Raw genomic sequence first — 25,033 nt, 5'->3', positions numbered from 1 at the left:
TCTAATTCAGCAAACCCTGTGTACATCAACAAAGGGAGCTGAAATTGATTGATTGCTGACTAGCCCCCTCCCCAAAAAAGGAGAAAATAAAGGAAAAGCTAAAGGCAAGCAACCCCCCCCCTCCGAAAGAGGCATAGAGAAATAAACCCAAATATCAAACACGGTTCACCTACCTTCCCCCCACGGAAAACGTGATACCACACTGAAGTGCCACCAAAATCAATATGAAAATCAGTGAAGCATCCTTTCACACTCATCAAACAGTACCTGTAAGCAGAGTGAAGGACAAAAATGAATCAGTCTGAAACAGGCTTTTTCCACATCTTAATTTGCAGAGGTTAACTGCATGTGCGGTACTATTGCCACCAATTAAGTTCCAGCATTTATAGAACTGGATACGTCTCATGAAGTAACTATAAGTAGGTTTCTGCTGAGAAACGTTTCAGTTCAACATTCATACAACTGCAACAAAAGCTTTCAGAGTTAAGGAATGCAAAAAACATTAAAAGTTATGCTGTTCACAAGCATTTCTTATGCCACGGCCAGTCCCCGGGGTGAGCTGGTTAATGCTCTCCTCCACCGCCCGAGAGACATAACCTTCACCAGAAGTTGTACACAAATGGCTTCAAAGAGCAAAGTTCTGAAAAATCTCATTTGTTTAATAAATCCTCCTAAATGTTCTTTACCTACTTGCTATTTCTGCAAAGACTGGGGGACAGAAACCTCATTTGGCAAATTAACTCCTTTTTGTTCACATTTCTAGGCATTTCTGCATCAAAATACATCAAGGAACGAGCTGGCAGCATCGCTAAGTATCAAATCCACTCTTTTTTTTTAATGCTGTCTTGATTCAGGTTTTCAAAGCAGTTTAAAGTCAGCATCACTGGAAAGAGATAAGAGCTTTCATCTCCCTGCACGAATCTCAAGCCTCCAGCCACCATCTGTAACTAATGGCCGAATTACAGCCGCCCTCCTCACTAGAGGCACCTTTGCAAACGCAGGAAACACACACCACTTAACCCACTAACCTCTTTTCCTTGTTCCGGTCTCCGTTTCATGGCTTTTTTTTTTTTGGTTGGGTTTTGTTTGGGGGTTGGGTTTTTGTTGGAAGGGGGATTATGGAAACAGTACGAGACGGGGATTTGTAAAAAAAAAAAAAGGAAGAAAGAAAGAAAAAAGGCTTCATTTAACTGTATCTTTTTCTCATCACATTCAGGTAGAGAGAATCTCAGCAGTATGCAGACGGCGTGCAAAAGTCCCTCTAGATGATAGGCTGGAAAGGACCTTACCATGTGTCTGCAGAAGGCTGGCAAATCAGAGCGACTATAGGTACATAAGAGCCCGCTGCCTAGCAACCACATCCCGAGCCCGAGTTGACAGAATGAGACGCAATGCTGTCATGAAGACAGTCAATTTGTGGGCTTCAAAAAAGGTCCTGCGCCTTCATCTCACAATTAAAACCTCTCCTTGTGCAATTCCACGTCTCTCCTCTTGCCCGCTCTGGAATTGTGTTGGGGTTTTTTTATCCTTCGGAAGCAGGAAGAGAGCTTTTTCTGCCCCTGGGGTATTTCAGATGCTTCAAAAATCACAGCTCGCCAAGAAGCTGTCTACACTCTCAATATGCTCCACTTCAAAATATGAGTCCTTCCCTCCCAAACACATTTTTTTTTTTTTGTTAATTTCTCCTTTTTATGTTTTCTCTACCAAGATGTTGTTGATTACAAGTCAGATAGAATTTAAAAACAATAAAAGAAGCCCAGAAAGGAAGTGGCCTTTCCTCCAGCCAAATTGCACAAAGTCACAGATTGAATAATTGCTCATAAAACACACACACAAAAACCCAACATGGAAATTCTCAGTTTATGGACAGTGTTGGGTATTAAAGGTTCATGTTGGTTTCAAGTAAGAAAATCCAAATCCTTATGGAACCAATTATTCTCCGTTTCCAAAAGGTCAGATGTAAAATACATCACACTAAGAAAATTTTTCTAAGACAGTGCTACCTACCAACATCCACCCGTTCACATTAAGAGATTCCAAAAGAGCATAAACGGCCCAAGCATCAGCAGGTTTTATTTATTCCTTAGCAGCCCACAATCTAAACTTGAAGCTTTTGATCTGTTTGTGTTCAGAGAGGAAATAAGAGGATTGAATTCTCTGTCAAAGCAAAGTGCTTAAAAATAAGTTTTGTGAGAAACACCAAGGTGGATGTAAGCGTGAACACGCAACTCTCTTCTTTTTTTCCTCCCTATTTTCCCTCTGTTTTCTTGAAACTCCCCTAAACACAACAATTTCCATCCCAATAAAGGTTGTTTTAGTGAAAGAGACACATATGGTGATTAATAAAAACCTATAAAGCATCTGGGAAAAGAAACAAACAGCTTTTATTTCCATCCACAAACGAGCCCTGCCATTTCATTTCTACTGTTAACCTCACAGGCCTGCTTTTGTCCAACCCCAGCAGCTACCTAAAGGCTCAGGAGCCTGAAAAAGCCATCTTCCGCCATACAGCGCTCTCCCTTGTTGCCAGAGTCTGGCACAATGCCTTTGCATTGACCTCTACAGCTTCCTCTTCCAATGTACACCGCAGTCACATGGTCCCAGCACAGCTCCACGCCACAGCTAATCTTATACACGGCTCAGCTCCAACCCCAGCAAGCGCCTTCTCATCACTAACAGCTGCTAATTTGGGGAACGACTCCACTTTTCAGGTTTTTCCTTAACAACAAATTTAAATAAACAAATAAATAAATAAATAAATAGGGATTGGGGGGGGATGTGTGTGGGGGGGAAGCATCAGAACACAGCATCCATGTTGAAAGAAATCTAGAAACTCCATCCCACTGCGTGTGCTCTGGTCGCAGCTTTCTGCCTTCAGCACCCTGGGCCACAGCAGGTAAAGTGGGTTACAGGAACACAACCCCAAGCAGGGCATAGGGAGACAACCTGACCGGTTACACCCTGAAACAACAGGCGATGCAAAAGACACCCCAACTTTAATATTTTCTTCTACAACTGCTACCACATCCACTCCTGCACACTCCACTTTATCTCCCTGCACAGCCTCAGTCAGGGTTTTAAAACATGCAGCTGCTTGTAATCTGTTGTGGGGGAGCTTCCCTTCCCCACTGAAGAGTTTGGTTTATTCTCTTCGCAAGCCTGAAATTGTTCGAGTTGATGTATTGTTATTTTGGAGGAAGGATTTGTGGTGTGGGGAAAAGGGGAACTTCCCCCCCAAAGAAAAATCACTGGAAATTTGTTAGAGAAATGATGCGAGGAAACATGGAGTAACCTACAAACTCACAGGGAAGAACAAGCACAGAGATTTCCCCCCCCCCCCCAAAAAAAAAGAGAGAGACAGAGGGAGATGATACGAATGAAGCTAAACCCCTAAGCAAACACAGCGAGCTGGGAACACAGAAACAACGCAGAGACACCGCTCCCTAAGCCAGCGCAGACACCACACTCCCAGGCAAACCCACAATGCACTCGCCACGCATAGCTACGAACCCGCAAGCAAACAGAGAAACAAAGACAGCGACGGACACGCCGGGATGCGAAGGCAACGGGCGCGGGCAGAGCCCCGGCGCAGGGGACGCAGGGGCGCAGCGTTACATGCACATGAACTCGGGGAGACACGCGAGCACACGCAGAGAGGCAGCGTTACCCTCAGCTTAGCTCCTTTTCTCTGGCAATAGGCACAGCGCACCATACGGCTCTATTCCCTCTGGCATTGCGAGGGCTCCCCTGCCACTGAGCTCAGCCCATAAACCACTCCCAAACCCCAGCAGAGGCTTCTGTTTTTTGTTCGGGCCAATGAGAAAAGTATAGCTCACTCTTCCTTCCTCCCAGGAGCAGCGCCGGCTGGTTGAAATCCCTAAGCCTGAAACCGAATACCACAAACCCATGAGGCGACTGCAAGTGCCAAAGCGAGGGGAAGGAGCAGGCCCTGCGCTGCGTGCCCGCTCCCGCCTCTCCTCCAGGTGCTCCCCGGGGGATCGGAGCAGGGAAGCATCCCGGGGTCCCCCCTTCTTTCTCCCAGGCCTCGCCTCACAGCATCTGGAAGCGGGAGCTGGAAGGGACGCAGCAGGAAACAATAGCTACCTTTGGGCGACTCCGCACGCTAACGGCCTGACCCGCACCGAGCAACGCTCCCACACTGGGGCCCTGGAACTGGAAGCCACAAATTAACGCCGCAAGACAAAAGAAACCATTGTCACCCGGGAGACACGGGGCCAGCCCGCCCGGCCCGTCTGCCGCCCCACCCCCGGCCCCCCGCCGCGGGGCACCGGCCTCAGCGCAGAGCCCGGCTTCCCCCTCAGGGAGGGCCGCGGCTGCCCCCTCAGGGAAGGCCGCGGGGTTTCTCCCCTGCAGCACCCACCTCCGGCCGCCGCGGCCGGCTCTGCCCGTCGAGGGGCCCTCCAGAGCCGGGCCAGGGTAGGAGCCGAGCCGTGCAGCCGGTCCCCGGCCTTCCCACAGGCACCAACGCGCTCGGCCCGTTCCCCGCCTGAGGCGCGGGGCAGCCCGGCTGAGGTAACCGGCGCTGCCAGCCCCGAGTAAGAGCAAACCACCGCCTATCAGGACCAAGTAGTAACTAATCATTAAACACCGTGTGTGCAGCAGGCACTTCAAAAGCACATGAAAGACCCGGTTCCTGCCCTGAGGGGGTTACGCTCCGAGTCAGCCGGACAAAAACAACACCCGAGATAAGAGAAAGGCTGTTTTCTGAGGCACCAGAGATGATGTGAAGCAACCGAAAATTACACTGAAGAGATGGGACCAAAGCGGCGACGCTTCCCTGGTCCCACCCGAAGTGAAACACCAAGCCCCGGTGTGTGTTCACACCTGAGAACAGGAGCGGGGACTCCACAGGGAAACCTTATTTACCTTCCAGCCGTCAGACTCTGGCATTAAAAGCACACGTCGAGGATCAAAACTGCACCCAGTGACCCTCTCGGGCTGCCTGCACACCTTGCTGCTGCTGTGTATGTTCAGTGAGCAATGGGAAGGTTACCTCTGAACTTAAAGAATGAAGAGGCCTCTTTTTTCCTTTGATTGGAAGCTTAGATTTATGAGAGGGCACCCACCATTGTGAGAAAATGAAGCTGCCAATTCGTGGTGAGCGAGGCCCATCTCCCCTGGAACAGCATTTGGGTATCTGTGAGAACACAACTCATTTCTCCATCCTTGTGACATGGCTATTCAGCTCCGGGCTCACCACAAACCATTTTAAACCCTGGTGCTCATTTTAGTTACACGTGTGATGCTGCAAGTCCTCCAAGCTCTACACAAAGGAGGATTTGAGTCTAACGCACCAACCTGAAGACATTAAATTTTATTTACTTTGCTAGGTTGGAAAGTTTTAATGACAGCTTGCGCTATTGGTCTAATCCTCTTGTACTTCATTATATTTATAGAGCGGTTTTGTATCAAAAGCAATTCACAAATGACATACAAAGTGCATACAAGTATCTCACATGCATAAAACAGAGCCAGGTTGTGTCGTGGGACCTGCGAGCTCCCTCAATTCAAAGGGCAATCTCTGTCTCTAGAGGCACACCCTCAGCTTCTAATTAGACCACAGCTCAGCAGAGCATTTTATCATCTGTTTAAATCCAACCCTACTTAGTAAAGGAATGAATAAAAAAGAATGGATGGCTGAGTAACAGCCTAGGAAGGGGAAAAAGGGCTCAGTACATGGTAACAGGGCAGCATCCTTTTGTGAACACATAGGTTGCATACCAGATTCCCCATCCTTAACTGAAGGACAACAGCAATATAAAGACCTATTATAGTAGTGCTTAGATATTTTAAGTAGTGGGAAGCATTTTGAAGGCAAAAAGGGTGTTGCAGGGACTGAGACTTTCGTTTTATTTGTTCCATAGTACAAACATTATCAAGTTCCTGGAAGTGGCTGTTACTATTTCTATAGCCATCATGTCCTGGCACAGTAGCTATGCCACTGCTTTGCAAATAATCTTGCAAGGCTACAAACACAAAACCTAATAAAGAGGATAATAATTTCAGGAGGGATATCAGCTAAACTAGAAATCAAATTAGCACTTTTGGAGGTTTTTTTTTCAGTTGGTTCAGGTTCAGCTGTGTCCAGATTGCTTCAGTCCTGGTTGAATTTAAACAGAAAACTAAATCTGAGCTTGTTCTGAGCTACCTGAAAATGGTTAAGGTGCACCATGATGAAAGGAAGCAGTTCTCAGCCCAGTTCACTTTCCTACCCTTAGGATTTGCAGTTCCACAGACATCTGAGGTGATGTAACAAGCTTCTGCCCCTAAACGCTGACATTACAACAGCACTGCCCTTCCCTCCTGCCCTGGCTCCTGGTTACGCAGCATCCTGCCTGCTCTCAAACAGGCTCCCATGTTTGCGAGGCCCTTTGCAGGAACTTGCACCCAGGGATGTGAAAGGGAAGCAGGAGCAGGCTTCCTCCATCCCACTGCTATGGTTTTTTCCACACTTCTGCACTGCCCTTTGGTTGGCACAAGCATTTATGTAGCCATGTGGTGGTTTGAATGGCCTGAAAAGTACCCAATTTTTCTTCTTTATTTCTGAGTCGGTTTTCAGCCAGACCAGTCCCCAGCCCAGTTTACTCTGCCGCTGCACCACGGCATGTTCTAGCAACAAGGATGGGACAATGAGGGCATGGATTGTTTTTTCAGGGGCAATGCCAACTTAGATCAGTTTGAAGTTTGTCACACTACAAGCTCAGCTTGCCATCCCCTTAATTTCTCATGTCGTTTCACTGCTTAACAGGTAGTACTCGGAAAGTTTTACGTATTTTTGACATAAACTGTTTCCCCACTAAATTCAGTCCTCCAAGGCTCCTAGTAGGTATGTTGTCATTTACTTACAGACTGAAAATAACCTCATTACCCAGAGTTTTCAGAAGTAGTTAATGGTGCAGGTCCAAGTGAAAGCCAGGGCAGCCTCCAGCGTGCACAGTGCTCCTGGTAACCGAAGCAGCGCAGCAGATGGAGCGTTCTCTAACTTCACTCCCAGCACGGAACTTGACGTGCAGGAGCCAAGACAGACATTTGTGTCTGGTAATGCCATCTGTGTCTGCAAAACCACAACGCGCTCGCTGGAGTGCTTTTTGTTTGGAGGGAACACGGGAATGGTGGGTATCGCATGCTGCAAACTCTGAGCGTTACGAGAACGCTGAGAACAAGAATGAAATGAAACAATCCCAGTTCTGAGCAGCAACAGTCATTAATAAAGTGTATGAATATTGACAATTCACATAAAAGAATAGGCAGCATGGAACAAATGATAGCGCTGACATTTAGCTCCGCAATTGAACATGATCTCTTTAATAAGGGCATATACCCTCTGGTATACTCAGAGCAGTAGCTGGGACTAGTATCTACACAGGAAAGGGTCAATCTGAATTTCCAAAGGTGGAGAAAGCTAATCCTTTGAGGAGTTCCTATTTAAACTGGACAAGTTCATGGAAGAGACATCTCTTGAGAGTTGCTAAGCACACAGAAACCACTTCCACCTCAGGACAGCCCCTGCCTGAGCTGCAGACAGTGGAAATTCAGAACATGATTTTAAGAGAAGGCATCATTTTATGCTCACAATATTCTTATGCTCCTCCCAGGGCACCTATGACAGCACTCAACTGCAGTCTGGTTACCAAGCACCATGGATCTTTGTCCTGTTCCTATACAACTTCTCTTGTGCTCCTAGACTACCAGTGTTTGTTATTGGTTTTACCTTTGCTGCTTCTTCAGACTGATGAGGGGTTTGTGCCAACAGTGCTGTAAATCAGCTTTCTCTAGCCTTTATACCAGACGATGCTCACTAGCAACATCCTCATCCTTCAGCCACATCACCCTTGCCTGTAATGCTCATGCATGGTAACTCCTTTTCCCCACATCAAACTCCATTGCCACATTTCAAGTGCTCACAGTCTTTCACTGTTTAGCTTCCCTCTACCTATCACATAGACTAGTTTATCAAGCTGTCAACCTCCACCTTCCCTTTGCCAGTGACAGCAACCTCAGTGGCTCTGTGACTGCTTCTTCATCAGACATCTCTTTCCTTTCTACCAGGCCATCCTCCACACATGGGAAAAGCTCCATGTTAAAATCTGTTGAATTGCTACTTCTCTAAAATCCCTCTTTGAAACCTACCATCTGGCATTACATGATGCAAGTAGTGAACTGCAAGAATATACTCTGCTTTTTCTGCTAGATTCTGTTAGTCATGTTGCTACCTTATCCTTTAAACCATCTCCGCCTTGCTTTGTTTACTTGCTACTTTTTTTTCCCCAGCATCTGGACTGTGCCTGCTCTAGGAAAGGGATCGTTCTCTTTACTTCTTTCCTTGTACAATCCATGAATCCTAAAGTCCTGAATCATCACCCAGTTTCTTAGCTCTAGCAGATGATAAATAATGTTACTTAGTAGCCTAACCACTTGGGAAGCAAGTTGCCTGGGTTCTATTTTCTGCTCCGCCACTGGCTTATTGGGTGACCTTAGGCAGGTCACTTAGGACATTTCCAAATGCACAGGTGAGATTTGGCACTCCTATCCACATCTGCTTACCCTAACGAGCAGCTTACTCTTTCCAGAACAATGTGATATCTTTAGCTTCCACTGAAATCAATGGTGCTGCACATGTCATAGGACCAGGCTTCCCCATGGTGCCTGCCACAGAGGCTCTGCTATTATGGAGACCTTTACCTCCCAAAATGTTTATTTTTACAGAACAAGAGTAAATGCTGCTTCTCACTTTCTGACTGCACACTCCTTTGTATATGTTAGTACCAATCTATTTTAGACATTGCAGTTTGGAAAGAGCTCTGAGCCATTTGCAAAACACCAGAGGTTGGTTCAGCAGCAGAGCCTGGGATGCCGCCAGCGTTAGGTCTGGCCAATAGAAAATGCCTCTAAAACAGAAACAGCAGCAAAGAGTTTCCAGGATTATATGGTGTTCATCAGCCATACAGCTCCAGTAGCTGTTATATCATTAACAATAACTCCTATCTCAGTTGTACTAATTCTTATGAAACTTCCAGTGCACATTTTGAGGCCCCTAAAATAGTTCCCTTTTCCAATTATCATATAAAAAGTTTCAAGGAAGACATTCAAGCAGAAGAAACAATGAGGTGAGGTTATGCTATCACAACTTGCCCAAAAACTAGAGATGCAGAAACAGGACAAACTGCTCTTGTGTTTGGCCTCAAACCTACCTCTGAAACAAGAGCCACAACCTATACAGTCAGTCCAACACTGGATCTTGCTGGTGCAAAAGTCAGCAGAAAAATAAACTGGCATAAAGGGCAGTAACAGAGTTTTTGGGGAGACACACACCTATTAAACACAGACTTCAAGTACGTTTCACAAATCATCTCTCAGCTAATAACTTTTCAGCCATGAGTAGTTTAGAACCTGGGAAGGAACCAAAAGCCTACAGAAGGACTTTGACTACACTGTGTGAACTGAAAGATAAAAATGCTCTTTCCAAAGAGATTTAAGATTATATTCAGCAAACTGTAAAAGGAATTAGTCAAGGGGGTCAAGAGTAGAGCTTTTAAAAGACTTAAACAGACTTACTTTTTCACTTTGGGGTATTTCATCTCTGAAATGGCATTGGTAGCATCCGTCTGCCTCTCCTTCAAATGCTGTGGCCACATATTATCCACCCAGTCAACTAAGTCCACCTGAAAGCCCGACCAGAATCAACTGTTAATTACTGAACACATGGTAAGACCCACTCCCATTGGCTAAAACTAACGATGCAGCAGCAGATGCTCACAGACAGCAAGAACCTTGCTGCTCAGCAGGTGCAACTTGTTAAGGTACAGCACTTCATCACCATCCCTCAGCCCTTTGCAACCCAGAGTAATTAGAGTTTTGCAGCCAAAAGTGGTGCAAATTCTATCCTATGGGCACCTGTGAGCACCTTCTCTTGCAGCATCACCTGCTCTCTGTATTCAAATGCATTTTTGTAGCCAACAGCCTAGAAATTGCATTTATAAATATTAAAATACAACCATAAAAGACATTGTACTGTTCCAAATATCTTACATTTCAAGGAACACTTAACACCATTGTTCTGGCCAAATTCTGATTTGAGTAATTACATTATTGCTTACTCTCTGCTTCTTTCATTGTTCCACTTGGGGATAAAATTCAAAGTTCTTGTCCAAAGGCCAGACTTTTAGGAAGTGTGGACAGCAGAAACCAGGGAGAGCTGAGAAACTGGAAACATACTGCCAGCAAGGTGAGGAAGAGATGGAAAGTGAAGATTGTTCAGGGACATTGAAACAGCTCCTGCGCTGGGTGCCAGAGCACAAACTGCAATCTGTCCATCATAGCCACAGCAAGGACAAGCCCATGACTCATTCTTTGGTCTGTTTTATGATGGAGCCTGTGCTAGATATCCCCAACATTCCCTTCTGGTTATGCAAACGGATCACATGTGCCAGGTTTCGAAACGGGAAAACACCAGTCAACTTGGGAAGTCCAAAGCAGGCTGTAGTGCTGGGTTTGGCCACAGTGTGGCTGTACATCCCGACCCAGCTCAAAACATCAGGATGTGTGAATGAACCTCCATCTGTGGGTCAGTAAGGACTGCAAGACCTGTCCCAGGCATTGGTGACAAAGCTGTCCTCTGTCTGTCTGCAGCAAGAATGGAGAAGCCATGGACAGCACCCCACTTACCCTCCCGACTGCCAAATCTTTTTAAAGGCCCACCCAAGAATGTTATTTGTATGAGTCACCTCAACTGTTTGTATCCCCAGAGGATTTTCATGATAGGGCAATTAGCACATGAAACTCTTGCAGATTGGGGCTGATCCCTAGCTGTTCTCTATCAGGTGCTGTTGATAACACTTTGAGAAGAGGCAATAGAAGATAATGCAGCCAATAGAAATAGGACCAATTCCATGACTATCACAGTTGTATGTGAAAAAAATTTGATGGTTACTGCCCTGATTCTGAAACAATTCCCACATCCTGATATTGCAACCCACAGTCTTTACACAACAGGGAAGATAAATCAAGTATTTCTGCCTTACATGGGCTCAAAGAGCTCTGCAGAATTCAAGGCAACCGTTTATACAAATATAGTATTTGACTAGTACCTGACTTTATGTACTAGACTTCCTCTCAGCACCCACTTCCCCAGCACCCTCTCTTCTATTCCCAAGTACATAATGTGAGTTCATCTCTCTCTCTCAAGAGATAGAGATCCAAATATTCCTGGGTTTACAAATGATTGTGCACTCAGGCCATTCTAGATATGAAGTATTCATTTACATAGAGTAACAGGTACCTAACTGCATTTTGCAGTTGTGAGCACCCAGGAAATTTGCACAGATGTTTTAAAAGCTCACCGAGCATGATGTGCTTGGGAAAACTGGATCAGTTGAGCACCAGAAACTCTCCAAAGCACTTCCTAACTGCCTACTAGTGCCTGAATGACAGCAGAAACCTGCACAAACTTCGAAATACAAGCTTAGTATTCAGTCTGTGATCTGTGAGTAACAGAACACAATGCCCCAAACTCTCTGCTGAGTGTCCTGAGGAGACACTCTGAAACACCAATGCCATTTCCTCCATCGCTGCGTGTTACTGAGTTGATGCTTTAACCCTCATGCACACATGGGCATGTTTTAGTGATAAATGAAATCATCATTATCAATAATGCCACTGCTTCACTGCCAGTGACTCCACTGGGAAACAAATCACAAGAGCCTTAAAAAAATGTGTACAAAGCTACCCTCCTCCTCTGACACTGCCAGTTCTGACACAGCAGTGATTATGCTGATTTAATTGGGTACAGATTTCTACATTTAGTACATAGGATTTCAACTTTTTTGCTCTGGAGCCCCCTGAACATTTTTTTAGTTAATAGCAGGGTTCATATATGAGGAATTAAAGCTTCATGATAATTTAAGATTTTTTAGAGGAGGAAAAACAATAGACAGGTATTTAATTTTTAGATGGAATTTCCCCTTGAGAGGAAGTGGGTATCTGTGCAAGTTGCATGATTAAAAGCTCATCAGATACCTAATTCCTGTCAATTAAGTTCCACTGTCAAGGAGACCAGCTCTCTACTTGGATAAAAATGAGATCCCAACACTAAGTGGAGAGGAGTTACAGGTACTTCACATCATCGTGTTTAAACTCCATGTTTTATTCTCACAAAGCAACTGGTGACTGGGAAGAAGCTGAAAGTAAACCATCACCACGGGATGTCTTACCACATTGGGGCGCTTGACAATATTCTCCAGCTTCGTGTGGCTGAACTCCAGGCTGATGACATTGTAGAGCTTTTCACGCTGGGCCTCTGGTGTTTCATAGTACCTCACAAATTGAGACATGCTCATTTCGACACCCTTCTGCGTGTTCACATCCATCACATCCACTATCCGCCGGCTGCCTGCAAACACACGCAGACAGTCTCAAAACATCTGAAACATCTGCCTTGGCTTCATATATATATGTATGTGTGTATATGTGTGTATGTGTATTATTATATATATGTATAAATTTCCAATGACTGCAGGGAACCTGTTATTAGAGGAGGACGAGGGACCAGCATCAGCCCTTCTACGTGTCCTGAGCAGCTCAAACAGTGAGCAGGGAACTAACTTGGAGCTGCCCTTTTTGCCCAGTATGACACTGAACAAGTCACCCTGTGTCTCACTGCTTCACAGAGATGAGGAGAGTAGTTTCCTCCTTTACATGAATTGACATGAGCAGAAGTACATTAGAAACTATAAAGAAGTGATATAATACGGTAGCAGGGGGCATGCAAGACAAATAGCTCTCCAAATCATACTCTGCAATTTTCTAAACATCCATATGTCTCTCAAGATGCTTTTACTCACGTACAAAAATTATCCATAAAGAGCAAACTGCCTCACAGCACCAGATGCTATAAACTGCTGAACACCTTATACAGATTGCTGAGTATTCTTGATTCCAGCCACCATCAGTGGAGATGAAAGCACTAAACGCCATAGAAGAGTGATCCACTTTGGATCTCTCGACAAAAACTACAGGACATACTTTCAGCTTCTCGAGTGGCAGACATACAAGTCTCATTAGCACCAGAATGTTGAACAGCAGTTTTAGTCCAGCCTTCAGCTTTACACAGATTAATCCACAATCTTCTCTTTGGCCAACTGGAAGGTTTCACCTCTCCCAGCGATTTCATCATTCTAATTAGCAGTTTATTTGCGTGCAAGCAAACAGGAGCCCAGGAGGGACATGTCTCATTTCCAGGAGAGGAGGATTCCAGCAAACAAACTCACAATGCTTCCAAAAAATGACTCCAAAACCAGTTTCACTGCTGAAGAAATAGCACAAAATAAATGGCATCAAAGCAAAATGGAGGGATGATACAGGCCATCAGAGGCAGTTATTAATAAGTGCAGCACCTGGGCTATTGTGTGCTTGGGAGCAGTATTGCAGCAAGAATGAGAGTTTGGATTGCATCACTCCGTCAGAAACATCTGTAGTCACTGACAGCAATGACAGTGACAGATGTGATAGCGATTCTGGAAAGGAACTCAAGACCACAAAGCTTTGTAATCGCAAAGAAGAATTCATACAGTGTAAATGTGGAAGAGTCCCACTGGCTCGTCAGTCAAACTATCCTACATGGCTGGAGAACAGGATTTCATCCTTGGTCTGAGCTCGGGACTGGTGCTAGTGTTGCCACCTTGGGGCAGGACGGGGAGAAAGTTTAGTTATGTGTAAAGAAGCACCAGAGTCCTTAAATTTGGTATTTGCATGTTTGAAACAACACACATAAAATCTAGTCGGGGTTGGGGTTTTTTGTTGTTGGGTTTTTTAACTATTAACTTTATTATCTAGGCGGAATAGACTTTTTTCCAACTCAACAGATTAGCAACTGGGGTGAAGTCCTGTTAAACAGCCCCTGGATAAAACTCAGCCTCTCTTCTGGCTTCCAGTGCCTGGGGATTAGAGCAGCAGCCACAGTCCAGAGGGGTTAAGCACACAGATAATGAAAAATTACATGTGCAGGACTGCATGGCAGAGCCTGGGATCTGCCATAGTCCAGGCTTGACCTTGTACAGCCTCTCAGTTACCCTTTCTGAGAGAAAAATCAGTAGTTACCTGAAGAATTAAAAGTGTGAGGCCCAGTTCAAGAGCAGGTTTGTTAAATGCACACGATTATCAATCATGGGCAGAAGAGCTGAGATTTGAATTGATAATCTCTTGACTTCCAAATTAAAGAGTAATTTGAGGGGCTGTTTTTCTCATATACCTGGATCCCCCGCTGGCAAAGAGCATCTCTCTACTGACATGGGAAGCTTCAGTGCTCCCTGCATCACCTCACCCTTGGCTTCCCAGGATTCTTTTCCAATATAACTCTTGACTGGAGAACACATGGACAGCGCAGGATTAGGAGGCATTGTCTCCTCTCCTGCAGCAGATGTCACTCAGAGGCAAAGTGGTGATGCTGGGGTTCACTGGAGGGGATTTTACAGCCTAAAGAAGAAACATCCTCCTCCTCTACTGCTGCTTACTCATCAAGCACAAGTGAATCCCCAAAGGACCACAAAGACAGTAACTAAGAAACAAGCTAGCGCCACCTCTGACAAGTGGAGCAGAGGAGAACAAGGAGAGGGAAGAATCAGTTGCAGAGATGTAAGCTGGAAAACAAAATCAATCAGGAGGAGCTACTTAAGAACTGTGCTTCATTTGAAACCTTAAAAAAAAATCCAGTTACTGCAGCCCACATATTAGTAAAATCTACACTAAAATGAAGGGAGGGAATAGCATATACAGTATCTGTTCCCTTTATTAGAGGCCTAGTGACCAAGATGCTGTAAAGGTTTTAACAGATTAAATCCTACAACATTGCTGTATGCTGCAATATCATTATTTTTTATAATAATGATATTGGAGGAGAAATGACTTGTGCACAGCCCCTGCCTACAGCTTCTGACTTGCACTATCCAGGCTACCAAACTCCAGTCTTTAAAGTCGCCCATCCCTTCCCCAACATGGATTTAGCATTGATGTTAGGAGCAGTGGAAGCAAGAGGTGGTCCATAAGCAAAGCAAACACAAACCACACAGTAGAATATGAGAAATGCACAGGAGGTGTGAATAGAGGTGAAAATTACACCGGTGTTTTCCAGGCTGTTGCCTCTTCCCAAGTGTACCACTGGCAGGAAAAGGCGCAACTCTCCCACTTACCTCCATCAGAGGAAATACAAAATGTCCTTTTCTGTACGAATGAATACCAAGCCTGTCCAGTAAGAGGATAAAGCCACTTGGAGAAGTATTTTAACCCACTGTGACTGATCTGTGCCTGAGGTACAATACAGTGTCACAACCTGAAACCAAACTCAGATGCTCTGGGACCAGGCCTGCTGGTTCCTTCCAATCTTCATGCTTTTTACTGGGAAAAAAATCCTTGGTTTGTAAAGCAGGAGTTTTGGAGATCCTTAGGAACTGTGCTAACTTCACTAGCAGGTTAATTGTACCTTTGAGTACAGGCTTTGACTTGAGGAGGCTTTGACTTGCATCCCAGTTAATCCCTCTGGAGCTCCCAGGGCTGGAAAGCACATATTCTCCTGCTGTCCACACAAGACCTTTATGATATGCCATACTAACTGGGAGGAGACGTGCATCAGAGCAAGTGGAGCTGTTCACGACATTCCCTGCATTTCAGACCCAGAGTAAGAACAACTTGAGAGACACGTACCAATCCCACTGACATGTACCAATACCACAGCTCCCAGATCCACCAGAGGGCACAGAAGAACAGAGGGAAGCAAGAGTCCAGCTCCGACACTCGTTCAGCCTGGAGAAGAGAAGGCTCCTTAAGGGGAGACCTTAGAGCAGCTCCAGTGCCTAAAGGGGCTCCAGGAAACCTGGAGAGGGGCTTTGGACAAGGGTCTCTAGGGACAGGACAAGGGGAATGGCTTTAACCTGCCAGAGGGGAGATTGAGATGAGCTCTGAGGCAGAAGCTCTTCCCTGTGAGGGTGCTGAGGCGCTGGCACAGGGTGCCCAGAGAAGCTGTGGCTGCCCCATCCCTGGCAGTGTTCAAGGTCAGGTTGGACACAGGGGCTTGGAGCAACCTGCTCTAGTGGAAGGTATCCAAGCCATCCAGCTCTCCCTTTGCTCGTTACACCCCTCACCCAGGTATCTGCCCCCCAGCACACACCACGCTGGCTGCAGAGTGCAGCCTTTTCAGTGGGTTAAATTACTTCCTTCTCATGGAGATATAAAGCCACCAGGACCTGACGTGTACCTCCCCCTCCTTCCCCTCTTCAGTGTCTGCGGCTTTATCATTTGGTATAAAACTGCCAGATTGCACTAGCCCCTGGTATTAGTTGTTTTCATGCAACAAAAGGCAAAGTATTTCAAGCATGTCCACAGGAAGAGCATAAACCAGCAAAAAGTCTTAAGCCTTAATACTACAGGACTTAAGAAAGTGGCTCGGGACAAATCATGTGTTCTAGTGACATTATATAGAATCATTTCGTATCCTTAAGTCTACCCAAAACATAAACTCTGATTTTCAGTGACTCTCTGAAACTTCAGCCAGTGAAAACCACATGGGGGGAAAAAAATCCATATACAAATAAACATTTGACTTTCCATTTTTATACAGTATCCAAATGCATTAACCTATAGCCTAAGCATGCTTCAGGCAGCTGAAAAGACAGAGCTGGCACACAAAGAACAAGCACAGAAAGGAAAATAATGCAAGCTGTAAGAGAAGTAGGAAGGGTATCATTTTGTTGAATATCTTATATTTATCTATCAAATCTGTTTTAAGACCATGGATAGTTTCCTAAAATGTCTGAACATAAAATATATTTAACAGTAACAGATAAAATACAGGAAAAACATTATAAAAAGTCAGTAATTTTACATTAATAGTATTTTATAGTAGAATTGCATTGTATACAACTCACTGAGGGCTTGGGCATGCACCAAAGCTGGACCAGGAGAAGAACAGCAGGATCAAGAGCCAGCACGGCACAGGCAGGGATGGAACAGCCAGAAGTGGGAGGGAAAGACTGCTTCATCCCATGGATGGCTTCTTCCCTTTGCCTTTCTGCCCTCCTGAAATCTCATCAGCAGCCCATTAGGAGAAACACTATGGCCTTGATTTTGCTGATACTTGGCAGTTAGGAGATTGAAGACGACCTTCAAACTACCATTCACGTTACCAATTAATGTCTGAAGTCTACCAGCAATCCTGCAACTCTCTTGTTGGTCTAGACTGGTCCTTTCAAAGGCCTGGCAACACCACCACACATCTAGCGTCTACACTTTAATGAGGGCATCTCAAGATGTATGTAGCTGTAATTACATCAGAGCTCCAAACATGCTGATAGTAATACATATTTTAGGTAAAGGCATAGCTACACTGGAAGGTCATTGTGGACTAAGGTAAGTTATGACACTAAAGCGTAACAGCTCCCATGAAATAGTCAGGATTTTGGGTGCTATTCCTCCAGAATAAGAGCTCTTTTCTAGTTTGGATGAGCTAAAGCAGAGGATGCTGATTGCATAAGAACAGTTTGTCTACAGGGAGCTATTCTAAAATAGCTGTTCTGGTTCATTTTCCCACATAGACAACTCCTTTTTACATCCACTTGCAGACAAGAGTCTTTGAGATGACCATGACCACATCAACACATCAGTTCAGTTCCACTTTCATGTTTTGACATCATGGAAATACCTTCTTTTGAGAGGTTGAATTTTTATCAGAACATTCATTCAAAGCACATTTTCTGCTGTTATATCTGGACACCAACATGACTGTTTTTAGCAAAACTGTCCCAGTTTAACCAAGTTGGGGTTTTTTTGAAGAGTTTGACTGTGTTAGGCAAAGGACAAACTTAAACAGAGCTCAAACAGGAAGCTCAGCTCTAAAAATAGGAATGGTTCTACTTGCAAAATGGCAAGTCAGCGGACATGCTAAACATAGGCGAGTCAGTATTATAATATTTCATTTTTATTTCTAAGAGGCCCCCCCCCAAAAAAAAAAAAAGGCATAAAGAGAGAGCATCAAATACCTTCTTTTTGTTTATTTTATTGCACAGAAGCCCTGATCATGCATCAAGGCTCACTCACCAGGCACTCTTCTCATGCACAGCTCCCCAGGGGAAACTCATGACAGAGGTAGAAGGCTACATCCATCACGTTTAGCCCAGCACTGGTTAGTGCTGAGAGCTAAACGAGCATTGAGAAGCGTACACACACATATGTTCCTCCAGCTCTCTGCAAGGGAGGAAGACACTGAGTTTTCTGCAGTTCAACTTTCTGAACCACCTTACTGCAAACAGAGCAAAGCCCGTGCCAGCACACAGGAAGGGGATAGGAGAGCAATGCCAGAAGTAGGGAGGGAAGGAAAACAGTGAACAGGACACCAATTTACACTTCACTGGTGTGGCAGAAAAGCAAGTTGTTAGATGCAGTGGGTAGCATGGGCAATAGAGACACTCTACCCAGCACATAATAGGCAGCAATAGTAAAAACTGGCAGTTTAGATGACAAAAAGATGAGTCTGGCACCAGAGCACAGGACTGGAATTAGGGGGACAAGCTTCTATTTCCAGGCTATTGGAACACTGGGTAAGTTTTAACCTCTCTCTGCCCTGGGTCCTGGTGTCATGACACAAACTGGTCACCAATACTCCAGAAACCGATGAGGCTTAAATAATGTTTTTAAGCAGGGTCAGCTCTCTGCCTGCTCCTCGGCACAGTTCCACAGCCATAAGGAAGGGATGTGCATCCAGTACCAGCTGTGGGGAATGTACAGAGACACCAAACCACAGCCCCAGCATCCCCTTCCGATATTACAGACTGGAGCTTTTCTTCTTGAACAATAATCTATTTAAGAGGCACAAACCCAGTGTGTGTTAAGTGAAGCAACATCCTCTGAAAGTCTTCAATACACCACTTTTAATATAGAGAGATTTCCACTTTATATGTGCACTGCTCAACCTGATACCTTTGGATGCCAAAGTCCCAAAGGGCTGCTTCAGAGCTGCTACAAAGCACTTCAATTTCCAACAAATGACGTAGAGGCCTCAGACTGTAGGGAAATCACTGATTTAACCTTCACTTCAAGAAAATCCATTCGGAAACTCTGAAGTCTGGTTTCCAATTTTAATCCTGCTCAGGAGAGAACACAGTGCAGCTCCAGAACTCTTCCATTCCTCCCAGCCCTGAGCAAACAGGGAGCAGAGAGAAGAACAGCCCAGAAACCACATTACATTGTCTGATCCACTGGTGTCACACAAAGAACTAATAGTTCCCATGAGAAACAAACAAAACCCCACCTGTCAAGTCCTACTGGTCCTGCTTACAGCAAAGTATGTTGATCTCCCTATTGTTATTGGCTCATGGTTGGGAAGAGTATCCTAATAGCGCTTGCTCAAGTCTGGAAGGATTTATCTGTACTTGCTCACAAGCCACTATGAGATTAGAGAGTAAAGTGAGGTCTGTACAGTAGAGTAGCTGCATCAAACAAAGAGGGATACAGAGAAAACAGGAGAGGTCGCTCAAGGGAAAAGAAAGGAAAAAAGACAAGGACAAAAGGATGAGCCAGGAAGTCTTCAGTGCTGTACTTGGAACAGAGAAACCTGCGAGACAGAACTGGACTGGATCACTTTGATAAGTCAACACTGCTTTGCTTGCGTGGTTTTTATTGTCCAGATGTTTCCTCTTCGTAGTTGTCACATTTAGAAAGAACTGCAACAGCTCGAAGCGTGGCCAGCTCACACCAACCTTTTGCTGCTAGAAACCCCATTGGTTTGACTCCATCCTCCTCACAGGCACTTGGGAGGTATCATTTGCAGTGGCAATACTTATTTGCTGATTTTAATTGAGGTCTGACTTCGCAGCTTTCCCAATTACAGAGCAGTTTCAGACATGAAGCACACTGGCAGCCCCAGCAGCGACTGTGAGGACATTTGGGACTTGAATTTAAAAAACAACGTGTTTTTAAAAAATAGTGGGAGATTTTCAAACAAGTTTTGGCCTCAAAACAACACGATGGGAGAACTGTTTGTTTTTCTCAAGACTGGATCTCAAAGACATGTTGCTGTAATACTGCAAGTAGCTGTATAGCATCTGAGACAACCTCACATACACTGCTTATTGATCTTCCAGTTTTCCCCTGGAAAAAGTCTGCAACCAGGTACATGCCTCAGCTTGCTTAAAGCACAGGTTTTGGGTTTGTATCCTTAGATCAATGGGAATTGCACTGACATACAATTATTTTAGCCACTTGTGAAGAAAATCCAAGCTCAACCTTATCCTGCAAGGAGCCATCCCTATCTCCTATCTGCAAAGTGCTCTTGGATTGCCCTGCTCCCGGAGAGATGTATGTCTCTTGTGGATCCAAGTCCCTCGATGAATTTCGGGTGTGACTTGCAGGATCCAGACACTGAGGTACCCTCAGTCTGAATCCCACAGGCTGAGGAACATGTTCACAAATTGTTTTCTACAAAACTACTCAGACATTGGCCTTCCAAACCATGGGAACAATGAGGATGCTTTCATTAATTCAATTTTGGTTAATACTCCAGCAGTCCCGCATCCATGAAAAGGGAAAAAAGCAGAATCCAGACAGCAAGACAAGCACAGATCACACCATGGGGCACAAAAAACCCTAAATGTGAGCAACAAGAGGAGAAATCTTACAATGAACAGAAATATTTCCTACAAGTACCACCCCTCCCATAAGGTCAGTGTTGACTCCTCTCCCCTAAAGAGCCTGGTCCACTGTGTTTTGAAAAATCAATTATTTGGACACTAGGATGAGAGCAAAGCCCTCACGGCTTCCTCAATATCCCTCCACACAGGACTCCTGGAGACACAGCAGCTAATGACTGACTCAGCTGTTCTGCTCTTCCAAACGTGGCATTCCCATTCACAGGACAAATCCCTGCACAGGGGGAGAACCATACATCTTAATCAAGAGTTCGATGCAAGTCTGAGGGCAGACTTTTGCACTTCCTTTGAAGAGGCTGTTTAATTTTGGGAAGCACTCCTTAGAACAGTGTTTCTCTAATGAGTCTCCCCCCATACCCCTCTCCATCTCCAATTTCACAACTTCCTTGAAACAAAGGGAGTGTTGCTCTATAGAAAAAGCCACACCAGGTCCCTATTGAGCAGAAATGATGGAAGGTTTCCCGAATGGCCGTGTGTGGCTGCTTTGTCCTTCTTTTGTATCTGCAGGGCTAATTTTCTTTCACAGGATGGAGAACTGTACATTGATTAAGACAAAATTTCCCCTACTTGCCCACAGACCACACTACGAGCCTCTCGACTTGCTTTGTAGTTTGCTGTGAATTCAACCATGATACCATTTCAGAACACATCCATTTGAGAGGGGGAGCAAACACGCCGGAGGAATGAACCAAAACCCCACCAGGAAGCAGTTCCTCAGAGGCAGTTATCTGGTTTGCTTTTGCTTTCAGCTTCTTGGAGCAGTCACTACCAAAAAGCCGAACACATTTGCAGAGCCAGCTGGGAACCATTGTGCTAACACACCACAAGTGTATGCTAATGCAAAGGGAATGTTTTACATGGGCTTTGCCCTCCCTCCTGCCTTTACCCACCTGATCTGCGGTCACCACCACCACAGTTCTCTCTTCTGTGAAGACACCCCTTATGATTCTTCATTCAGTACTGAGGGGAATTTATACAGATGTATATCTGTATATAAAAGTGGGTACAGCTTTTAATATATATAAAAATCACATTTTACAAACCCAGAATAATCATTACCTATAACGTTTGTGTCTCTTTCCATTCCTCTTTCATTATCACCTACTTCTAGAAGTATGGATTAAGGGGTTCTCATCTTTTGTGAAGTACCCGACACATATTCCCATTTTAGCTGGAGCTCCTGGGGACTACAGCAGCATATGTATTTAATAGAACAAAAACTAGCTAGATAAAAGATACAGAGCCACACAGCTTATGGCTGCTGCACTCACTTGATGGGCAGTAATCCTTTCTGTCCCAACTGAACGTGTTGCCACACTATTTCCTATGCACCATTACACTGTGGAATTGCAGTTATTCCTACAAAGAGCAAAACGCTGGAGTGCCAAACTTCAGAAAGCTTGCTTAGGTCTCTCCCCTGTGAAAAAACCTCAACAGGCAGTGAAATACTCCTCTGCAGGTCTAACTTCTTCAACTGATGATACAGAAAGCTCAGCTGCTCACTTCCATGTGGTACAATTAAGTGCTCAACATCTTGTTCACTTAGTGAATAACCCATGAGCAGATGTCTGATGGCAGACAGCATCTCCTCCAACGCAAGAGAAGGCTGACCTGCACTTGCAGGGCCAACTCCCCCTATTTACAGGGCTTTTCCCTTACAAACATCTGGGATTTAATGATGTAGTTTATTCCATTATCTTCCTCCACTGATTATAAACTCAGAGTTGAGGCAGAGACCTTCACACATATTTCTTTAAACACTCAATTTACAACTGAAATTTTTGGCTCAGTTCCTGTTCTTTTGGTCTTTCTAATGAGAAGGCAAAACCCAGCAATAATCAGGTATCTCTCCAGCTATTCCCAGCAAAGAAAGCAACAGGGTACATTGAGCCTTGGTTTTCTATTCACCCTTTGCCTGGGAGATCAAAGCCTCCCACCAGGTCTTTAAAGATTTGACAGAATCAGAGAAATCAAATATTGAACGATCTATTAGGTCCCATCTTGTGCATCATCTCCTTGGGCCAGATGAAGATTGCTCTCTGCAACAGCATTCAGAGCTTTGCCATGTTTGCTTTTTACTGCCACAACTCAATGCACTGATTTCATCACAATTAAAAGCTTTGCTGCTTTCAACTTTACTTGGATTCTTTACACAAGACAAAACCACCAAAGCCTTTCAACACAGACTGTGAACACAGCAACTAAATGAAGGGAACCAAATCTTTTCTATCCATGTAAGCACCATGGCTAGTCCAGTCTACAGCATCAGTGTTTAACAGCAAAAATAAATGACTGATGATACATTCTTCACTGCTCCTATACTTACTTAATTCTATAAATAAACCCTTAGTGAGTTGGTTAAATAAAATCAATCAGTGAGTTGATGTCAGTTGTTAGACCACCCCATGAATAGTATAAGTCCTGTACTTGCACTGTTCCCACTGATACAATACCCGACTTGGCACGGTGAATTCCACACAACAATGCTGCTGATCCTACAGAAGTGACCGCTGTGGTCACAACTTTAACCTCTTCAGCCCAGGGATCACAAGCACTGAAAGTCTCTTTTCTTCCTTACAATCCTCAGCATGTTTGGAAATCGCCCCTTTTGCCATTAGCGGGGAGTGCAAGGTTGACTTTGGGGGTGTATAACACATACCCTGGCTCCCAGAGCCACCCCAGCCCGTCGGGAGAGGAGGTGACACACATTACAGACCCAGCAGCACCGCTGTGGTTTATTTAATGGTTTATTCAGTTTATTTAGGTCTGAGTGCAGAAGCTGGGATTCAATGGCAATAGACTGCCAGGCTGTGGCAAGCAAACTGAAGAGAGGTCAGCTAAAAATAACAAATCAAAGCAAACGCACCCAGACTGGCTATTACTGTTTGGAAACAGACACTGTGCTTGTGCAGGGACTCACACCTACCCAGGCAGCTCCTGTGACAAGCCAGGAGGACAAAGGCAGCGCAGACATCCATTACAAGTCAAAGGGTGAGACACTGCAGATGCCACAGAAAAGCAGATACTCTTTTAAATTCAATCAGTGCTGACTCAAGCAAACCACTAAAAAAAAGGAAAGAAGTAATCAAAGAAAGGGAAAAGAGCTCAGACTGATAGACTGAGGCACACATTCCTGGATGTTTCCTCTTTCTCCCTCCTTTACATGGTTCATAGCGTCCAAAACTACCCAGTGCTTCCTTCTTCACACTGTATGAAATCCGTGAAGAATATCAAGACAAAAATCAAGCAAATGAAAAAAATGGAATGCTTTGTGCTTTGACTTTCTGACATCAAAGACTAAAGCAAAAGGTTGCATTCAGCCTTGAATTCAGGAGCAGCAAAGGCTAGAGATGGTCAGCAGCCACCAGAGAAGCCCTGGCTTGCTGAACAAGGCAGTTACCTTTCTCTTTGCTCAATCCTAGGCTAACCTTGGCAAGTACTTCATTTGTTCTCTAGTGTAATTGGCAGAAAGCATTCACCCAGGTTTGTGTGTGCAGAGATTCAAGCAGACACATCTGGGAAACACACTTTCTTTTCTGCCCATCTATGACAGACACCTCCCTGTGCAGTGGCCCAGAAGCGAAATTGGCAGAAGAAGCCGACACAAGAGACCTGGAAAACAGGAATTACTTTGTATAGCTGCCCCTTCTGGGCATGAGCAGTCACTCAGTGAGGAAAAATGAGTAACAGCGATGGTGCTGCCCAGCACCTACCACTTCACTGACAGAAAGAAAGGAAAAAGGACATAACAAGATGCTGTGCAAATCTAAAGGCAACAACTGCAAATGTGCAAAAAGTTTGGGGATAAAACAAAGCCCCAATATTTACTGGCTGCTGCTGTGCACTTGGGTTTTAAGCAGCCCATATGCTCACACTAACACCACCCATACAGCAGCATGGCATGCCAAGAGTGAAAAATAAGGAGCCTGCAGAAATAGCTCTCAAACTTTATTGCAGATGTGGCAGATGTTTAAGGAGATGTTAAGAGGGCCAATGACCCTCTTAATCAAATTTTCAATCACCTTATGAAGGGATGACAGTAACGTTCTCTCCTTCAGAATTACCAAGTGAATCTATCTTAGACAATGAAATTACAAAGCTTAATAGTTACTAAATTACAACAGAGTTTTTCTTCTTTCAAGAGTGGTCTCAAGTTCCTAAGCAGGCCACTAATTCCTCTCCACTTCTCCAGTTGTATTCTTGGCTCACAGCCATTTCAGAAATCAGACAAATTCCAACTGCTGAAATTAATCCACTGTCTCAGGTTTAAAGAGTACCCGGGATATCTTTCATACAAAGGTAGGAGTCTACTTACAACCACGATT

The 25,033-nt window shown here is 44.7% G+C and overlaps 1 protein-coding gene across 10 annotated transcripts in view; it reads right to left on the bottom strand.

Annotated features, from left to right (window-relative positions):
- Positions 1-25,033, bottom strand: part of KDM2B (lysine demethylase 2B) — a 119,490-nt gene that overhangs the window by 74,293 nt on the left and 20,164 nt on the right. For 6 of the 10 annotated variants that reach the window (XM_030500992.1, XM_030500991.1, XM_030500993.1 and 3 more), the window contains 3 exons: positions 12,231-12,409; positions 9,577-9,683; positions 174-267 (listed from right to left, as the gene is read on the bottom strand). In XM_030500992.1, the coding sequence (XP_030356852.1) occupies positions 174-267; positions 9,577-9,683; positions 12,231-12,409 (380 nt within the window). Of the gene's footprint in view, positions 1-173; positions 268-1,028; positions 1,596-3,667; positions 3,760-4,104; positions 4,137-4,381; positions 4,456-9,576; positions 9,684-12,230; positions 12,410-25,033 lie in introns of those variants that run through there. The other 4 variants (XM_030501001.1, XM_030501000.1, XM_030500997.1 and 1 more) reach the window with 4 other exon arrangements.

Source organism: Strigops habroptila, chromosome 11 (genome assembly GCF_004027225.2).
Source record: "Strigops habroptila isolate Jane chromosome 11, bStrHab1.2.pri, whole genome shotgun sequence".
NCBI lineage: Eukaryota > Metazoa > Chordata > Aves > Psittaciformes > Psittacidae > Strigops > Strigops habroptila.
The sequence above is the reverse complement of the archived record's forward strand: the minus strand, read 5'-3'. Positions and strand labels throughout refer to the sequence as shown.